Source organism: Amphibalanus amphitrite, unplaced genomic scaffold (assembly GCF_019059575.1).
Source record: "Amphibalanus amphitrite isolate SeventyFive unplaced genomic scaffold, NRLGWU_Aamphi_draft 001162F_arrow, whole genome shotgun sequence".
NCBI lineage: Eukaryota > Metazoa > Arthropoda > Thecostraca > Balanomorpha > Balanidae > Amphibalanus > Amphibalanus amphitrite.
This window is the reverse complement of record NW_024882656.1, coordinates 36,041-52,400: the sequence shown is the minus strand read 5'-3', so window position 1 is coordinate 52,400 and position 16,360 is coordinate 36,041. Positions and strand designations below refer to the sequence as shown.

The following is a 16,360-nucleotide window of genomic DNA, read 5'->3' as shown; positions in this document are numbered from 1 at the left end:
ATCGGTGGCACAGAGATCACCTCGGCAGCATTCGGCGTCTCGTCTGTGGCTGTGACGATCGTCTGCGCGGCTTCCTGGTACAGCTGGCTGGTGGTGCTGTCCTACTACTGGCAGCTGCGCCAGGCCAATGCCGCCGGCGTGGTCTACAGTGGCGTCCAGTCGGGTGGCGATGAGCTCATCCAGCCGGCGGCCGTCGGAGGCGCGGCCCCGGGAGGCTCCAGTGGAGGGCAGGGCGGGGCTCGCCGCGGTGGCAACAGCGACCAGAAGTGGGTGTGAACGGGGGAGGCTGGTGTGGTGACGACCGACGCAGATGGCTGCGAATATTCAGGACAGCTCTTTCATTTTAGGTAGGTTAGCAAGATGTGATATTGAGCAATGAGTGAAGGCTTGGCGCTTTGCCAGCAGCATACAACTTTTCACGTGCAAGGAACTTGCGAAGATTATTATTTTCATTACGCTCTAGCTCGCTATTTCATATTAAAGTGATTTTTTTCGGAAGTCTGTAGCGGTCTCAGTTTTGCATAATTTAGGTCGTCTTAAGCATCTCTTTAACAGCTTGTTACTGTCTGTCTCAATCTCGTATTCATGCTTTCCGCACGCCCGGATATGTTCAGCGGGTTCAAGATTGACCTGCTGTCATATTTTCTTTTCAAGCTATGTAGGTCAAGTGCTATGCTTGCTTAGGCAGATGCCTAGCGAAATGTTCTTGCTGTATTGTTTTATTGTTTGATAAGGCATGGGTGAATATTGTTTGCAATAAAAACTTGCTGAGAACATCAAACTAGTTTGTGAACCGTTCCTTATTGTTACAAATTAGGAAGGATGCCGGGTATGGGAAGTTGTCTTTTCCCCTTGTAGCCTGCGTTTTTCCCAACGCAGAATCTTCTGGTCGGGAATCCGTTTAAAAGATTCGAAGGCATTTACGAGTACGTCATCATTAAAGGGACTATCCCACCTTCTAAAATGTTGTTAAAGGTAGTGTGCCAGCTATCTTGGACCGTATGGAGTTAATGGCCCAGATAAGGAGAACCGGATTTTTAGAACTTATCCATACCTTCAAAACTCATGGAAACGTCTTAAATTCTTCAAATTTTGAGTACCCCAGTGCGAAATTCGCCCCGACGGGTTGTCGGTCGTACCCCAACCACATTTCACACCACTATGAACAATAAATGCACACACTGAAATCGCTATTACCGATATGCTCATCCAATCAAGTTTCGATAAACCCGTTCATCATCAGCTCCTGCGGTTTCGAACACGCTTGTTAGGTGGCTTCTGATGCTCGTCGAGGTCGGAATTTCCAAATACGCGTGGTGCGTCGGGCCGCGCGCTCTGACTTCGGCCAAGAAAAATGCGTCAGCTGATCATTGTCATTTCTGCCACTTGCGTGTGGTGAAATGGGGTCATAACTTATAAGACGGCTTTTTCATATCAATTATTTTACATAAAATCATATTTCAAACCATAAATAATGTTCGACAGCCAAATAAAAGAAACAATACCAATACGGGCTTACAGTTTAAGGCTCGACATTGTGTTGTCTACGATTAGACAGCTGATAACTCATTCCCGTACGTCGTATGGTCGTAACACTATAATGACCTTTGCTTATTGTCACAAGTGCGCCGCATTCGCGATTGTTGCCCGACGCCTGTTTGCAGGTGAGCCCACTACAGTTGTTATACATATCTAAAAACCGAAAAACTTTTAGGCGAAAAAGGCACTATTCCAGGCCCATTTTTGATTTGTTTGCGATATTAGGTAAAAACAGAAGCTTCTTATCCTAGGAAAAATAAAATGGGAAATCTTTCAAAGGTGGCACACTACCTTTAAAACCAGTTAAATTGTGCCCGACATTATAGATTGGATGGCCAGGAACACGGTTCTGGCATTTATTTTTCATTAAACATCTCAGGCTTCCCATATTCCAAACACAAACTTTCAAATATGTGACGTCACAGCCCAAAATTGCCTCCTTCCCCAGGCCACATTACTGTCATAAAGCTGATTCTTTTTACTCTGTAGGCACCACAACAAAGTTCAGACCAAGTTTTAAGCGATTTTTCAACGAACAAACCCATTTAAATCAGAATGACTAAACGAGGTGACGTCACACTAACGGTCGCTCCATGTTGAAGATAGGGCCTTGTGCAAGGCCCATTTTCAAATGAAGGGAACGAATTTCTTCAACACCAAGAGGCCGCGGGGGTTGCAACCTAGATAGATAGTGGTTTCTGAACCTCGCCGCAAACTTGGCTATCTCAACTCAAACCCCATGTTAAAGGTGGGATAGTCCCTTTAACTACGGGTTTGAAATAAACTAGGTAACATTGATTTGCTATGCTTCTTATATTTTGGCATTGATGTGATCATGGTCCGTGGCCGAAAATTCAACTAAAACAAAACTATATGAATGTAAACAGTATAATTTTGGTAAGGAGTTCATTCAAAAACAATCGATTTAAATGCCTTACCTACATTCAGCAAACACTTAACGAATTAAAAAGTATGGTATGCTGGTCCTATCCTTGTGTCGGTTTTATGTTTAATCCCTGTGCTCGTTGGGTGTATGTATTGTATATTCCGTGTTCGCCTCCGGTAACGGGCCACGTCTGGGTGTCCGTTTGGAAGTCTATAATGTGTCCCGTCTGGGTGTCCGTTTGGAAGTCTATAATGTGTCCCGTCTGGGTGTCCGTTTGGAAGTCTATAATGTGTCCCGTCTGGGTGTCCGTTTGGAAGTCTATAATGTGTCCCGCCCGGTTGTCCGTTTGGAAGTCTATAATGTGTCTCGTCTGGGCGTCCAGTCGCATGTCCCGTTTGCTGGAGGTCTCATGTCCTTTGTGTCCATGTGTGCTGTTCTCGTATCCCGTTTGGGTGTCGGTCTGTGTGTTCGCCCTGGAGTCCCGGGGTGCTCTGCCGCGGGGCAGGGCTGGTCTCGTCGCGTCCCCCGCTTACGGTGTGGCTGTCGCAGGGCGGCGTGTACGGCAGCGTCACCGGTCGCCGGCGCTCGGCCGCCCGCGCCACCGCCGCCGCCTCCGCCGACGAGCTGGCCGGCCTCATCAGCGAGGTGAGTGTCCACTGTCCAGCGTGGATGCGCGGCCGTCAGGTCAGTGTTCAGCGCGCGAGCGTGGCCGTCAGGCCGAGCCCCAACGTCAATCCACTTGTCAGCCTTTTTTTTCAGAGTATTATGTGACCGTGCCGACTGGACGTGGCGTTGACGTAACACTTGTGTACTTTGTCCGATACGGTAGTTGTCCTGATGTTTTCAGCGTATTCATCGGTTTTAATTTGATTATTTTGTTTACGAAGGTTAGGTGGAGGTGATGGAGCCCACATTCTCCACTTTGAACTCTGGCCGGATGATCGGATGATATTTTTTTATGCGGACGCGTGTGATTTGTCCCAGATGTCATGCTTATTCCGCGTTTCCGCGTGTTGACCCCACGTGTTTAGTATATTTAGTACCTACGATATCCAGCATCTTAGCGGAAATGCTTCCGGGCGTTTAACCCGCGCACCGACGGGGGGGCGGATATCCGCCCCCCCCCTGAGGTTTTTCGCGAATAGCGGGAAAACTGCGGCGCGTAGCGCCGCGAAATTTGGTATGACTATTCCCTTATCAATTTTACACATGGTGTGCAAGTTTAAACCTCCTACCTTTCAAGGTCAGGTCACCAGGTCACTTTGAATGACCCAACCTCAAGTCACTTTTTTGCAACTTTGTCACCGTGCCAGAGCTGGGGCATTCCACGTCAAATCAAACACCGAAATCCGTCATCCCCTTCGATTTTTCTGAAAATTTGTAGACAGACTGGGCATGGTTCAAAACTGTGTTACGTATAATATTTTCAAAATTTGATAAAGTATCGTTGAGATATAGGTCATCGAATATAGCCAAAAATGCCACACATCAATTTTTTAAATGTCTATAACTCTGGTTCCTTTTCTGGTATCAAAATGATATTAACAGGGTCTTGTAGGCAATTGATAAGGCTTTGATTTTTAATTATAAAATTAAATTGAAGTGACCTTGAAATGCATTTGACCTTGAATTAAAACAGAAAAATTTAAATAGCAAAAAACACGTCACCTTCGATTCGGGTAATTTTTACATATTATGTCCGTCACAATGTTCCTAACCATCTGTGAAAAAATTGGAGTGGGCCATTCATAACTCTCGCGGCAAACGCCGTTTTCATGCATCAACATCACGCAACCACGCGTGACCTTGAAAGACAGAGTCAAGACATGCTTGCTTGTGTTCACTTTCTGAAATGAATGATTGCTGATTAGTGATATCCCAAACTCTGCGAGAATGGAAATACATAGTCATCGTAGTCAAGCATTCAAGTTCCATAGTAAAAGTGTCTCAGGCAAACGGTATTTTGCGGTGAATTTTGAGCCGTGTGGAAATGCATCATGAAGCCAAAAATTCAATGAAAACATTATCACGCAACGATATCTTCACGTCTTTTTATCTTCACTATACGAAAGAATATACATTTTTGAGTATGTATGGGGAATTTCTAGTTAATCTAATAATAAATATGGCAGTTAGAGACCTGCTAAGAGTAACATGTCGCCGGCTGAGGCGGGATCGGCCGACGCGGGAAACGCAGCAATCACAATTTTGTGTTTACACGTTCATATTTCAATTGTTTACCAACCGATTTTCAAAATTCTTACACCATAAGATTTCCTGTACATTTTTTAGTCTTCTCACAAAATTTGACGCGAATCGAACGTAATCAGCTGTAAGGAGCGCGATGTAAAGACGGAACCGTTCCGTTCCGTCCCGGCACAGTCTACAATTCAGGCGGCGGCTAGCGGTCGGCGCCGGCTGCCGAGTCGCCGCGTCGCCGCGGCGACAGGACATATTCACTTTACACCGCTATTACTAGACCAGTTGTGAACCGATTTTCTTCTTGCTGGCACGATGAGATGTGCAATTCAATTTTGGACAGGTAGCTATAATTAATTTCGCATTAATACTATGAGATATTGGCGAAAAACAGGAGGGGTGGGGCGAAATTCACTCTTCCCCCTCCACTGCGCGTGCCAACATACGTTTGCATATGTGCCATTTTCTTCAAAACTTATGAATGGCCCACTCTAATTTTTTCACAGGTTGTTAAGAATATGGTAGGCAATAAAATATATGAAAATTAGCTAAATCGAAGGTGACGTGTTTTTTGCTATTTCAATTTTTGTGCTTAAGAACAGAGTTAAGCAAATTTCAAGGTCATATATTTAAGTAGGTGCAATTCTAAACAAATGCTTAAGAAATTACCTAAACAGTAAGGTTTATTTCATTCAAATCAAACAAGTACAACCAATGTTATGGTCGTTCAAAAATATAAAGATGCAACATTTTGTAAAAATTTGATGCCCTATATTTAGAAGACCTGTGGTCAGAATGTGCAAAAAACATCAATGTAATGTTCGGGGCGACACAGGAACTCGCTCACAAATTTATAATGAAATCGCTGAGGGTAAGGTGCAAAACGGCCGATTTTTGTTCGATTTGACGTGGAATGCCCCAGCTACAGTAGATGTCGGTGGCCTTTGAAAGTCGCAGGATGTTATTAGGTCATTAGTAGCTACAATTTGTATATCTCGGAATTTTGATATCGGTGACCTAAGGTCAGGTCAATTTCGCGACCTCCCCATTATAAGTCAATGGGGGAAAAATCAACTCCCTGTTTTTACTACTAAAACGGGTCGGAATGGCCCCATATACCATACATGACTTCATATACGATCAACCTTCACTACCTTGAGGTCTGTTTTGCTGTTGGGCAGCTGTGAGGTCATGTGACGTCATCAAGGTCACCAAAGGTTTTTGGCCAATAACTCCGTACAGGAACAAGATACAGACGCGTGGATGGTCTCATTGTGTTCAGCTCGTCAAGACGCATCGAATGATATACATGATGACCTCGAGGTCACGTGACCTGAGGTCAACCTTTGACCTTGACCTTTCGAGGTCAACATATATGTCATTCGATGCGGATTGACGAGAGGATCACGATGATGCCCTTAGTTTGTTCCTATCTTGACCAATTCGAAAGTTATTCGAGAAAAACTCTCTCCATATTTAGCGCCGCCATTTTGACTTTTTCGACCCCTGTGACGTCATCTTTGACCTGACCTGAAAATGACCTTTGTAAAAATTGTAGATCTTGACCGTGCGTATCCGATGCCGTTTACCGCTTGTCGCTATCTTGCTTCGTTCTCGAGATCTCAGGGGGGGGGCGGTCATCCGCCCCCCCCCCCGTCGGTACTAAGTTGGCGCAGACCCCCGTCGGTGCGCGGGTTAAATTAAGTACCTACTTGTATGTGCTTTCGATTTTTTTACAACGCCTGCGCATCTTTCGGCACCAGGCAGTATTGTGGCTTATAACTGTGTGCAGGTTGGCTTGTAGTTTAAACGTTTTTTCCTCTCACATTCATAGATGTTTTCAGCTAATATGGTTTACAGTTTTCGCTATCACCCGTGAACTTGACCCGGATAGTTCACAGGACGGTCTTTTTTAGGTCAAGTGAGCGCTGTTCAAGGTACTCTCTCGGGTCCAGCTGCGATTTCTCCCTGCTCGTTCTTGCTAATCACTCTCGCTGCTGTTCGTATCGTGGGGCTCGTCTCATTGTCAGCCGCGAGCACCGGGTGCCGATATTGATACGCCCATGACAGCTCTGCGCAGTCGCCGCTGTCGAAATCCGCCCCCGTCACCAGCTCACTCGATTGGCTGATGATGGCACTCTGGGCAGGGTCCGCTCCATACTCACACTGCCGGCGTGTGCCGGCGGTAACCGGGCCGCGCTCCATTGATAGAATATCGCCGTCGAAACGTACAGTCTGTCTTAAAAGTACCGCGCAAAGTGGCGGTGGATCCATCAAGCCTGACTGAGAAAGAGCTTGCTTTAATTTGAAAGTCACCGACCAATTGACCTAGGGAATGGACGAGGATGTCAATTGCTTCGGTGACCCAAATTTAGCAGGCCATTCCTCAGTCAGGCTCGATGGATCCACCGTCACTTTGCGCGGTACTTTTAAGACAGACTGTACGTTGCATCGTCACTGTCGCCGCGGCGTCCGCTATCTGTGCCGTCACAGCGCGGACGGTGCTAATGGGCTCTCAGCCGGGCCCATTGCTGCCCCCGGCACTGCGGCCGTCATTGTCACACTCTATCAGAGCCCTATTGAGCGCGGGCGCCGGTACCTCCCCCTGCGTCCCCTCCCCGCCTGTCGATGGCCGGCTGATATACTTCCTGACCTGTTGCCGACCGACCCCCAGGCGGCCACAGGCGCTGGGCGGTCGGTCGGGCCGCCCGCCCGCCCTCTCACGCCGGCGCACTATCTCTGTATCAAACTACCTACACGCACCGGTCGCTGGGGCCATGGTGTTCGAGCGTCTCCGCCCCCGCTACTACCGCGCTGTCAGCCGCTGAACTTCAAACGGGACCACCGGGTGGCAGATAACTGTGATCGTCGAATAAGTCTCTTTTTGTCGGGAGAGTATCGCAGTGCACAGCCGGAAGGCGATGAGAGCCAGTTTTATCCGCCTCTGCACTCGAGTTTGCTCCGGTCGGCAGTGGCCTGCGGTCGGGAGCAGCCGTAGGCTCACCAGCCATATGAAGTCGCTGAGCCGGTGGACGCTATGGCCGGCTATATCCTGCAGCAAACTATTTCTGCTGCGCAGCTCTGATATTTTCTCGTTCTGGTGATGGAAATGCTCTCCTTGTTATGATAATGAGATGTTCTCCAGGATATGATAAAATTGTTCAAAATTCCAATTAATGACTTAAATTGATAACGTAAAGTTTTCTAGGTCAGTAAATATAGCAAAGGCTTCCCACTAACTCGTTCGCTTACGCCAGCAATGTGGTGTCGGTATGAATGAATACAATCCTTTTTCTCCTAGCGCTATCTTGATCACTTGCCTAGGTGACCTGTGTGCCACTTTTTCCGAGCACTCAATCTTATCGCTCTTTACGGCCTCATATAAATTGTGAACTGTTTCTTTTCCGTTATCTGTGAAGTCGGTCGTTTTTGTCAAAAGATGTTATGATGAAATATGGAAGCGAATGATTTGTTGTACTGCTATCGATTTAACACGCAGCCATTCAATAAAAAAGCAATGCCTTCCTAGATGGACCTGGATCAAAATACGCAATGTTTATCTTGATCGCATATCGTGCTATTGTTATCAACTGGGTTAACGGCGCTTTTTTCTACTTTGTAACATTTCATGACTCTTTGTATTAAGCTCACGAACAACTCGAATCTTTGCTTATCAGATGGTGAATTGTCGCGTAGTGCGTACCTTTGGACTTTCGTAAAAAAGGGCGCCGCAACTGCAGCATATCACGTTTTACAGCCACAAACCTCCCTCCCTAACCGCCCCCATCCCCGCCCCCCACTCTACCCTCCCCGCCCCCCAGCTGTACCCTCCCGGGCTGACCGGTTCGGCTGATCGCCCCAGCTGTGCCCTCCCGATCTGACCGGTTCGGCTGATCGCCCCGGCTGTACCCTTTCGGGCTGACCGGTTCGGCTGATCGCCCCAGCTGTGCCCTCCCGATCTGACCGGTTCGGCTGATCGCCCCGGCTGTACCCTCTCGGGCTGACCGGTTCGGCTGATCGCCCCAGCTGTACCCTCCCGATCTGACTGGTTCGGCTGATCGCCCCAGCTGTACCCTCCCGATCTGACCGGTTCGGCTGATCGCCCCCGGCAGGGTCCGTCCTCGGACGAGAGCAGTGCTGAAGGGAGCTCCTCGCAGGCCGACCTGACCGACAGCAAGCCGCCCGTGCCGCTCGAGTCGCCGGTCTCAGAGGGCGGCGACGACGAGGGCGCCGTCAGCTTCTTCGCCGCCATCCGGATACCGGTATGGGACGGTGGGGGGGGGGGGGGGGGGCGGGTGTGCGGTATGGGACGGTGGGGGGGGGCGGGTGTGCGGTGTGGGACGGTGGGACGCGGGTGTGCGGTGTGGGACGGTGGGACGCGGGTGTGCGGTATGGGACGGTGGGGGGGGGGGCGGGTGTGCGGTATGGGACGGTGGGGGCCGCGGGTGTGCGGTATGGGACGGTGGGGGCCGCGGGTGTGCGGTATGGGACGGTGGGGGGCGCGGGTGTGCGGTATGGGACGGTGGGGGGCGCGGGTGTGCGGTATGGGACGGTGGGGGCCGCGGGTGTGCGGTATGGGACGGTGGGGGGCGCGGGTGTGCGGTATGGGACGGTGGGGGCCGCGGGTGTGCGGTATGGGACGGTGGGGGCCGCGGGTGTGCGGTATGGGACGGTGGGGGCCGCGGGTGTGCGGTATGGGACGGTGGGGGGCGCGGGTGTGCGGTATGGGACGGTGGGGGGCGCGGGTGTGCGGTATGGGACGGTGGGGGCCGCGGGTGTGCGGTATGGGACGGTGGGGGGCGCGGGTGTGCGGTATGGGACGGTGGGGGGCGCGGGTGTGCGGTATGGGACGGTGGGGGGCGCGGGTGTGCGGTATGGGACGGTGGGGGGGGGGCGCGGGTGTGCGGTATGGGACGGTGGGGGGGGGGGCGGGTGTGCGGTGTGGGACGGTGGGACGCGGGTGTGCGGTCTGGGACCGTGGGGCGCGAATGGATGGTATGGGACGGTGGGGGCCGCGGGTGTGCGGTATGGGACGGTGGGGGGCGGGTGTGCGGTATGGGATGGTGGGGGGCGGGTGTGCGGTATGGGATGGTGGGGGGCGGGTGTGCGGTATGGGATGGTGGGGGGCGGGTGTGCGGTATGGGATGGTGGGGGGCGGGTGTGCGGTATGGGATGGTGGGGGGCGGGTGTGCGGTATGGGATGGTGGGGGGCGCGGGTGGGCTAGAGTGGGACGCGGTTGGGACGGACTTGGGATGATAGGCCGGAAGGGAGCACGACAATATGCTTTACAAATCCCAGAATTCGAGTTTGTTTGGCTTTTGATGCAGGCTTACGTGCATTTTAGAGCGCCAGCATAGTAGGTTAGTGCATGCAAGGACCATGTGACGCAGCATTAAATGTTTTTGTCTTTTTTTATCTTACATTTGTCCCTTCAGTGCCGGTCCCTGACCCGTGTCGTCTCGGCAGGGTGTGCTGCCGTTCTCGTTGTGCCCCCTCAGTGCCGGTCCCTGACCCGTGTCGTCTCAGCAGGGTGTGCTGCCGTTCTCGTTGTATCCCCTCAATGCTGGTCCCTGACCCGTGTTGTCTCGGCAGGGTGTGCTGCCGTTCTCAGTGTGCCCCCTCAGTGCCGGTCCCTGACCCGTGTCGTCTCGGCAGGGTGTGCTGCCGTTCTCGGTGTGCCTGTTCTTCGCCAAGCTGGTCAGCTACACGTTCCTCTACTGGCTGCCGCGCTACCTCCACTCGGCCGGTGAGACACTATCGGCCTGACTGTCCCACGACGGGTGTCGCGACATAGAGCCCGAACTCGGGGCTCCGAGCTTAATCTGAACGGAAGGCGATGTTACAATGGGGCTTGTTGGGTTCAGTAGGGTAGTGAACTGAAATAATGCGTTATTTATATCATTGGTGCTCCATATACGATAGTACATATGTTCCATATATGATTACGAGCGAGCGAGCGCAGCGAGCGAAGCGAAGTCTTTTCAATATAACGGAAAAATATCAGTATGAGCGGCCCGGCCCGGCCCGGCCCGGCCTGTAACGCTTTTGAGAGGGTTATATGATATCTCAGCAACCGCTGGACCGATTGGCCTGCGGTCTTTTTTGCTGGGTAACCCCATCCCTTCTACCCCGTAATTGACTACTTTTGATACATCTCAGTGACCGTCGTGGCACGTGCCACGTGAAAAGTCAGGGGTGTTCAAGCAGTTTTGCAAAAGTAGTATTTTTGAGAGGCCTATATCTCAGCAGCGGTTTGGGCGATTATCTTGCGGTAATTTTTGTAGGGTAGCTGGCGCATCCCTTCTACCAAAGGTCGGATACTATTGATATATGTGAGTGACCCCCACTGCAGTGCAAAATGCAAAAAGAAGAGGTGCCAAATTTGTTCCCATTTCAGTAACTCGGTAATTACTGGGGCGATTTCGCTGAAACTTGGCATACAGGTAGGCACCCACCAGCAATGCATTCCCATGTGTTGCGGTTAGGGTGCTACTGCACGTGCGCACGTGCAGGGGCGTTTCCAGATCTCGAGAACGGTTGGGCCGATTGCGCTCAAATTTGGTACACGGTTGGGGACCGGTTAGTAGGGTGCCGTGCAAAAGTCATTTTGGACCCCGTTTGCACGTGCGCACGTGCAGAATGCCGCTTCCAGATCTCAGGAACGGCTGGGCCGATTGCGTTCAAATTTGGCACACCGCTAGCGACCGGTTAGAAGGGTGCTTTGCACAAGCCCGTTGGAAGTACTCTCTCGCCCTTCCGCACGTGCAGGGCTCACTATCTCGCTCGCTCGTTCCACGCCCAAAAGGCGTTCACTGGTGATAGTATGTTCATCTGATACTGATCGTCAACTAATAATTCAGCGGGTCAGACTGTGTGCGTCTGACGGTCGTTGTCTTATTTTGTCACAGCTGGGTACAATCCTAGCGAGTCTGTGCCGTGTGTGTGTTTGACACTGACTGTCTGTACCACAGCCGGGTACAGCCCCAGCGAGTCTGTACTGTATGTCTGACAGTCACTGTCTGTACCACAGCCGGGTACAGCCCCAGCGAGTCTGTACTGTATGTCTGACAGCCGCTGTCTGTACCACAGCCGGGTACAGCCCCAGCCAGTCTGCCAACCTGTCGACGCTGTTTGACATGGGCGGCATCATCGGTGGCATCCTGGCCGGCCTGGCCAACGACTGGACGGGCACGCCCGGCATCGTCTGCGTCATCCTGCTCATCATCGCCATCCCCATGGTGAGTCGGGTGGCCGGGGCAGTAGCACCGTCCTGATGGTGAGTCGGGTGGCGGAGCCAGTGCCAGTAGTATCGTCCCGATGGTGAGTCGGGTGGCGGAGCAGCAGTGTCGTCCCGATGGTGAGTCGGCAGGGCAGCAGTAATGTCCCGCGCTGGTGAGTCGGCCGGGTCTGTAGTAACGTCCGGCTCTGGTGAGTCAGGAGGGCCGGCAGTGCCATCCCCATGTGAGTCGGCCGGGCCGCAGTGCCAGCCCGCTGGTGTGTTATGGAGCACAGCCGCGGCTGAAGGCGGGTCAGTGCCGGTGGGCCTGGGCACTGGGCAGTCAGCCAGGCAATGCTGGCATTGATCCCGATATGCTTGAACCTCTTTTTGCCGATTCTGCTGCAAAAGCACCTCCGTGCGTAAGTTTTGAAAGTTATTTAACCACACAATAATTTTTAACGTAACATAATGTTATGACTCGACATGACATTGTACCTTATGCTCGCATCATTCCATATCACTCCTGCGCCTTTGCTCTGGCGTGGTGCATTTGCCGGCACAGATACAGGTGTTCGTTCGACCACCCATAAGTGCTTGTATACCGAACCGTACGTTGTATACCAGTTACAACCACCCTGAGATTGCCGCGCGCGGTAGTTTGTGGGTCACCCTGACACGTTGCGTTATCGGCTCGCAGATGTTTGTGTGTTATCCTGACTCGGTTCGTGTTCCGCTCGCAGATGTTTGTGGCTCACGCTGACACGGTGTATTTGCCCCGCTGGCAGATGTTTGTGTACCAGGCGGTGGCCACGGTGAGCCACCAGCTGAACATGCTGCTGCTGGTGCTGGTCGGCCTGCTGGTGAACGGGCCGTACGCGCTCATTACCACCGCCGTCTCGGCCGACCTGGGCACCTCGCTGCGTGGAAACGCTAAGGCGCTGGCCACCGTGACGGCCATCATTGACGGTGGGTGACGGGACGGACCGCCACAGGGCGGGACGGGCGGGCGGGCGGCTGCCCCCAGAGACTGGGCGGGGAGCGGGTGGGGAGCTGTCCCCAGAGACTGGGCGGGGAGCGGGTGGGGAGCTGGGTGGGGAAGGCAGCTGCTCCTAGAGGCTAGGCGGGGAGCTGGGTGGACAGCTGCTCCCAGCGACTGGGCGGGGAGCGGGTGGGTAGCTGGGTGGGGAAAGCAGCTGCTCCTGGAGGCTGAGCGGGGACGGGTGGGTAGCTGCTCCCAGAGACTGAGCGGGGCGTGGCAGCCAACCACGAGTCGCGACTCGTATCGACGTCTGCACAGGTGTCCCGTGACGGTCGGGACGCGGGGGGCACGGCTGACATTTGTCACGGTTACGGTGCAGCGCGCCGCCACTTGAGTGACCCATCCTTGACGAGAACAATAGACCGTAGTCGGACCGGCGCAACACAACCGAGTGAGGGTGTCGAAATGGGCCACTTGTCCGCCCATTTGGCGTACTGTGTCCTCAGCAATCAGCACCCTGAAGTCTTCTCCGAAGCGGCGCTATTGCCACATCTCGTCATCGATATTATCTGATCAGCCTGCGCCAGAAACTCAGTCATGATTTATCAAACAAAGGGAATATTTAGGCAACAACTAACGACATACGTGGTCTAAAGATGAATCAGACTAAGCCACCATTTCTATTTTTACTGGACGATTAACAGCCAGAGAATGCAGTGAAGCTGGATGGCAGACAGAAGTTTGTTTTGACGATGCTTGAAGGGTTGCTTCGAATGAAGGCTTTAGATACTTCGTTCGCCACAAATCTGCAAGTGCTCGGTACACAAACTCCTAGATACTCAGAAACCCTCAATGATCAAAGCCTCCTATGCTGTCTCGTAGAAATTGGACGAGTGCGAGTAAGCTCGCAATAATTGCTTGGCTTGGGCTGCAAATGATTGTCGATACATGATTTCATTGAGTCTAAGAATTATCGATGAATTTACATGTGAAATATACATATATTCTCGGTTTTTATTTAACTATCATTACCAAGGGTGGCACCACAGTATTATAAACTGAGGGATAAATTAAGTGACTGTGACTCCAGCAGCAGCTGTATCTTTGTTACTTTATATTCCTGTTTATTATTCGTGTGTTATTCCCTCTTAGCCACACATGGCTTTGAATGATGATGATGATGATGATGATGGCCGTCGCGATGGTCTCAGGCTCACCTGACCTGGCCACCCCTCTGGACCCCTCTGACCCCCCCCCCCCGCTCCCCCCCCCCCCGGCAGGCACGGGCTCTGTGGGCGCCGCGCTCGGGCCACTGCTGGTCACCCCTCTGACCCCCTACCCCCCCCCCCCCCCCCCCCCCCCCCCCCGCAGGCACGGGCTCGGTGGGTGCCGCGCTCGGGCCACTGCTGGCCGGAGTCGCCTCCAGCGGTGACAACTGGACAGGCGTGTTCGTCATCCTCATGTGCTCGGACGCCATTGCCATAGCGGTAAGAACGCCCCCACTCACAGCGGGCGGCCCCTGGGTGCAGGCCGGTCACGGGTTAATTGAGACTGCCTGAGAGTCTCTGCAGGCCGGCCGTCTCAGTAATGTGGTGTACTTTGAATGCTGAGTTTTGACGCTGTACGGATAACCTCTGGCATCGATGTTTTGTTCTTATTGGCTTCAATTAGATTATATGAGAAAAAGATGTATTGAAAATGCCAGAAACAAAGCACTAATACTCTAAAGCAAGCATTTTCCTTTATATCGCTGATATCTAAAAGACGAGCTAGTAATGATTGACATCATTATCGATCTTTTTTTTTAACCATAACATTTGTACTGATCGTACGAACCACACACTGCTTCATCTGATAGTTTTTTATATGTCCGCGTTTCAGTCGCTCTCCTGGGTGCTGCGGCACGAGGTGCGGGCGATCCTGCGACGGAGAAGGGAGAGGTTAGCTGACGCCGCCGCCAACGAGCGGCCCTAGGACCTGTCCCAGTCGCCTACAACGACCGAGCCTGGTCGCTCGCTACCGCGGCGTCCGTCAGCAGCAGACCTGCGTCCCTCAGCGGCGGGAGCTGTGGCTGCCTCGGCGTATTCGCCGGCCGGTCGGAGCAGCTGCGAGCGTTGCCTGCTGTGACGCCAGAGCGGCCGCTCGCGGCGCCCTTTGCTGGCTGGCCAGGGCGGCTGCGAGCGTTGCTGCTGTAGCCGCTCGCGGCGCCCCTGCTGTCTGAGTAGGGCGACCGGCGCTGCGCCCGCGTCTCAGCTGCGTGCGGCGGGCACAAAAGACAGCCGACGGGTGGTCCCTTCGGGTGCAGCGTTCCTCAAGGTGCCGCGCAGTGTGAGGGCATTGTCTGGTTTCAGGAAACGCACGACTAGAGGGCACATATCCCGGTGAATGTTCTCTTTGGAATAGACGTCTGACCAATTTTAAATTTATCGATGTTTTAAGATTTTTTGTAGACTGTCGAATAATTTCCATTTCAATTTGTGGGGCGATATTTTTGCAGATGCGAGTACAATATTTATGTGTAATTTTGTGCATATTGCGTCTGAATCACGTCACGCTTTCCCCATTCTTTATGCGTTTTCTTGCATATGACTATTAAAGTTTAGATTGTAAATTTGATGTGTTGATTTGATGTACATCTCCCACCTTGCGTTTATCACTGCGCCGTTCTATGAGCCGCATATCGGCCTCATTTGTGGGTGTCTGCTGCCTGCCGAGACTGTTACTGCATCTCCTATCGGGGTGCGGCTTTATATGGTAACTGTGTCTTTTGGCGCCGTCCGGATCCCGATATCGACAGGCTACGTGGAGATATTCTCGCCCAGTGTCGCTCGAATACTGGAGTGGTCATTCCATTGTATCGTCGTAAATTGATTCCGCATTTGATTTGTTCCGGTCACATGCGATCAGTATTACGATGATTTACCATTCCTAATCCTATCGTTTGTTTTTATCAACCGTGAGTGTTTTCCTGAATGAAGTAGGCAGATCATTTTATCTTGGAGGCTCATCAACTTCTGGGATCGGATATATATCAGGGATAATGTGTGACTGCTTTGGGATAATCTTGATCCCCCATTGCAATCGTTCGCTACTTGATGTTGAATGTATGTTGGCTTGCGCACAGCTGTCAACAGTAAGTGGCTGTTACAGATGTATTTGTTTAATGTTGTGTACGGTGTTGTGCATGTACTGTGGCTATGGCGGGCGTGTGCGGTCCCAATGAATACCTACCGTGGAGACGCTGTGGAGACCGTGCCTCGGTCGTCACCCCACGGCCTGAGCGTGTGGCTCCCTCTAGTGAGCCGCCGGTCGACTGTCCTGTGATCGGTCTGAGTGGCGCATCGGCTCGTAACTCGTGTGAGACAACAGATGGCTATTTCCAGTGTGGATATCTCATTAGTTAGAAACTACCAACGGTTATGCCCAAATACATGCTGAATGTATGACCGCATTTTGACTTGGGACTGGTAGGATGGGTAGGATATTCTAGTCATTGCCAACGGAGGAGAATCTAGCATCCATACATCATATGCAGTC

At 52.1% G+C, this 16,360-nt stretch overlaps 1 protein-coding gene across 3 annotated transcripts in view; it reads left to right on the top strand.

Moving 5' to 3' along the window:
* Positions 1-16,266, top strand: part of LOC122370708 (glucose-6-phosphate exchanger SLC37A2-like) — a 47,748-nt gene extending 31,482 nt beyond the window's left edge. For 2 of the 3 annotated variants that reach the window (XM_043346551.1, XM_043346550.1), the window contains 7 exons: positions 2,975-3,070; positions 8,737-8,886; positions 10,281-10,371; positions 11,715-11,863; positions 12,630-12,810; positions 14,195-14,310; positions 14,705-16,266. In XM_043346551.1, coding sequence (XP_043202486.1) covers positions 2,975-3,070; positions 8,737-8,886; positions 10,281-10,371; positions 11,715-11,863; positions 12,630-12,810; positions 14,195-14,310; positions 14,705-14,797 — 876 coding nt within the window. In that variant the 3' untranslated portion in view covers positions 14,798-16,266. The remainder of the gene's footprint in view (positions 1-2,974; positions 3,071-8,736; positions 8,887-10,280; positions 10,372-11,714; positions 11,864-12,629; positions 12,811-14,194; positions 14,311-14,704) is intronic. The other variant, XM_043346552.1, reaches the window with a different exon arrangement.
* Positions 16,267-16,360: the final 94 nt, after the last annotated feature.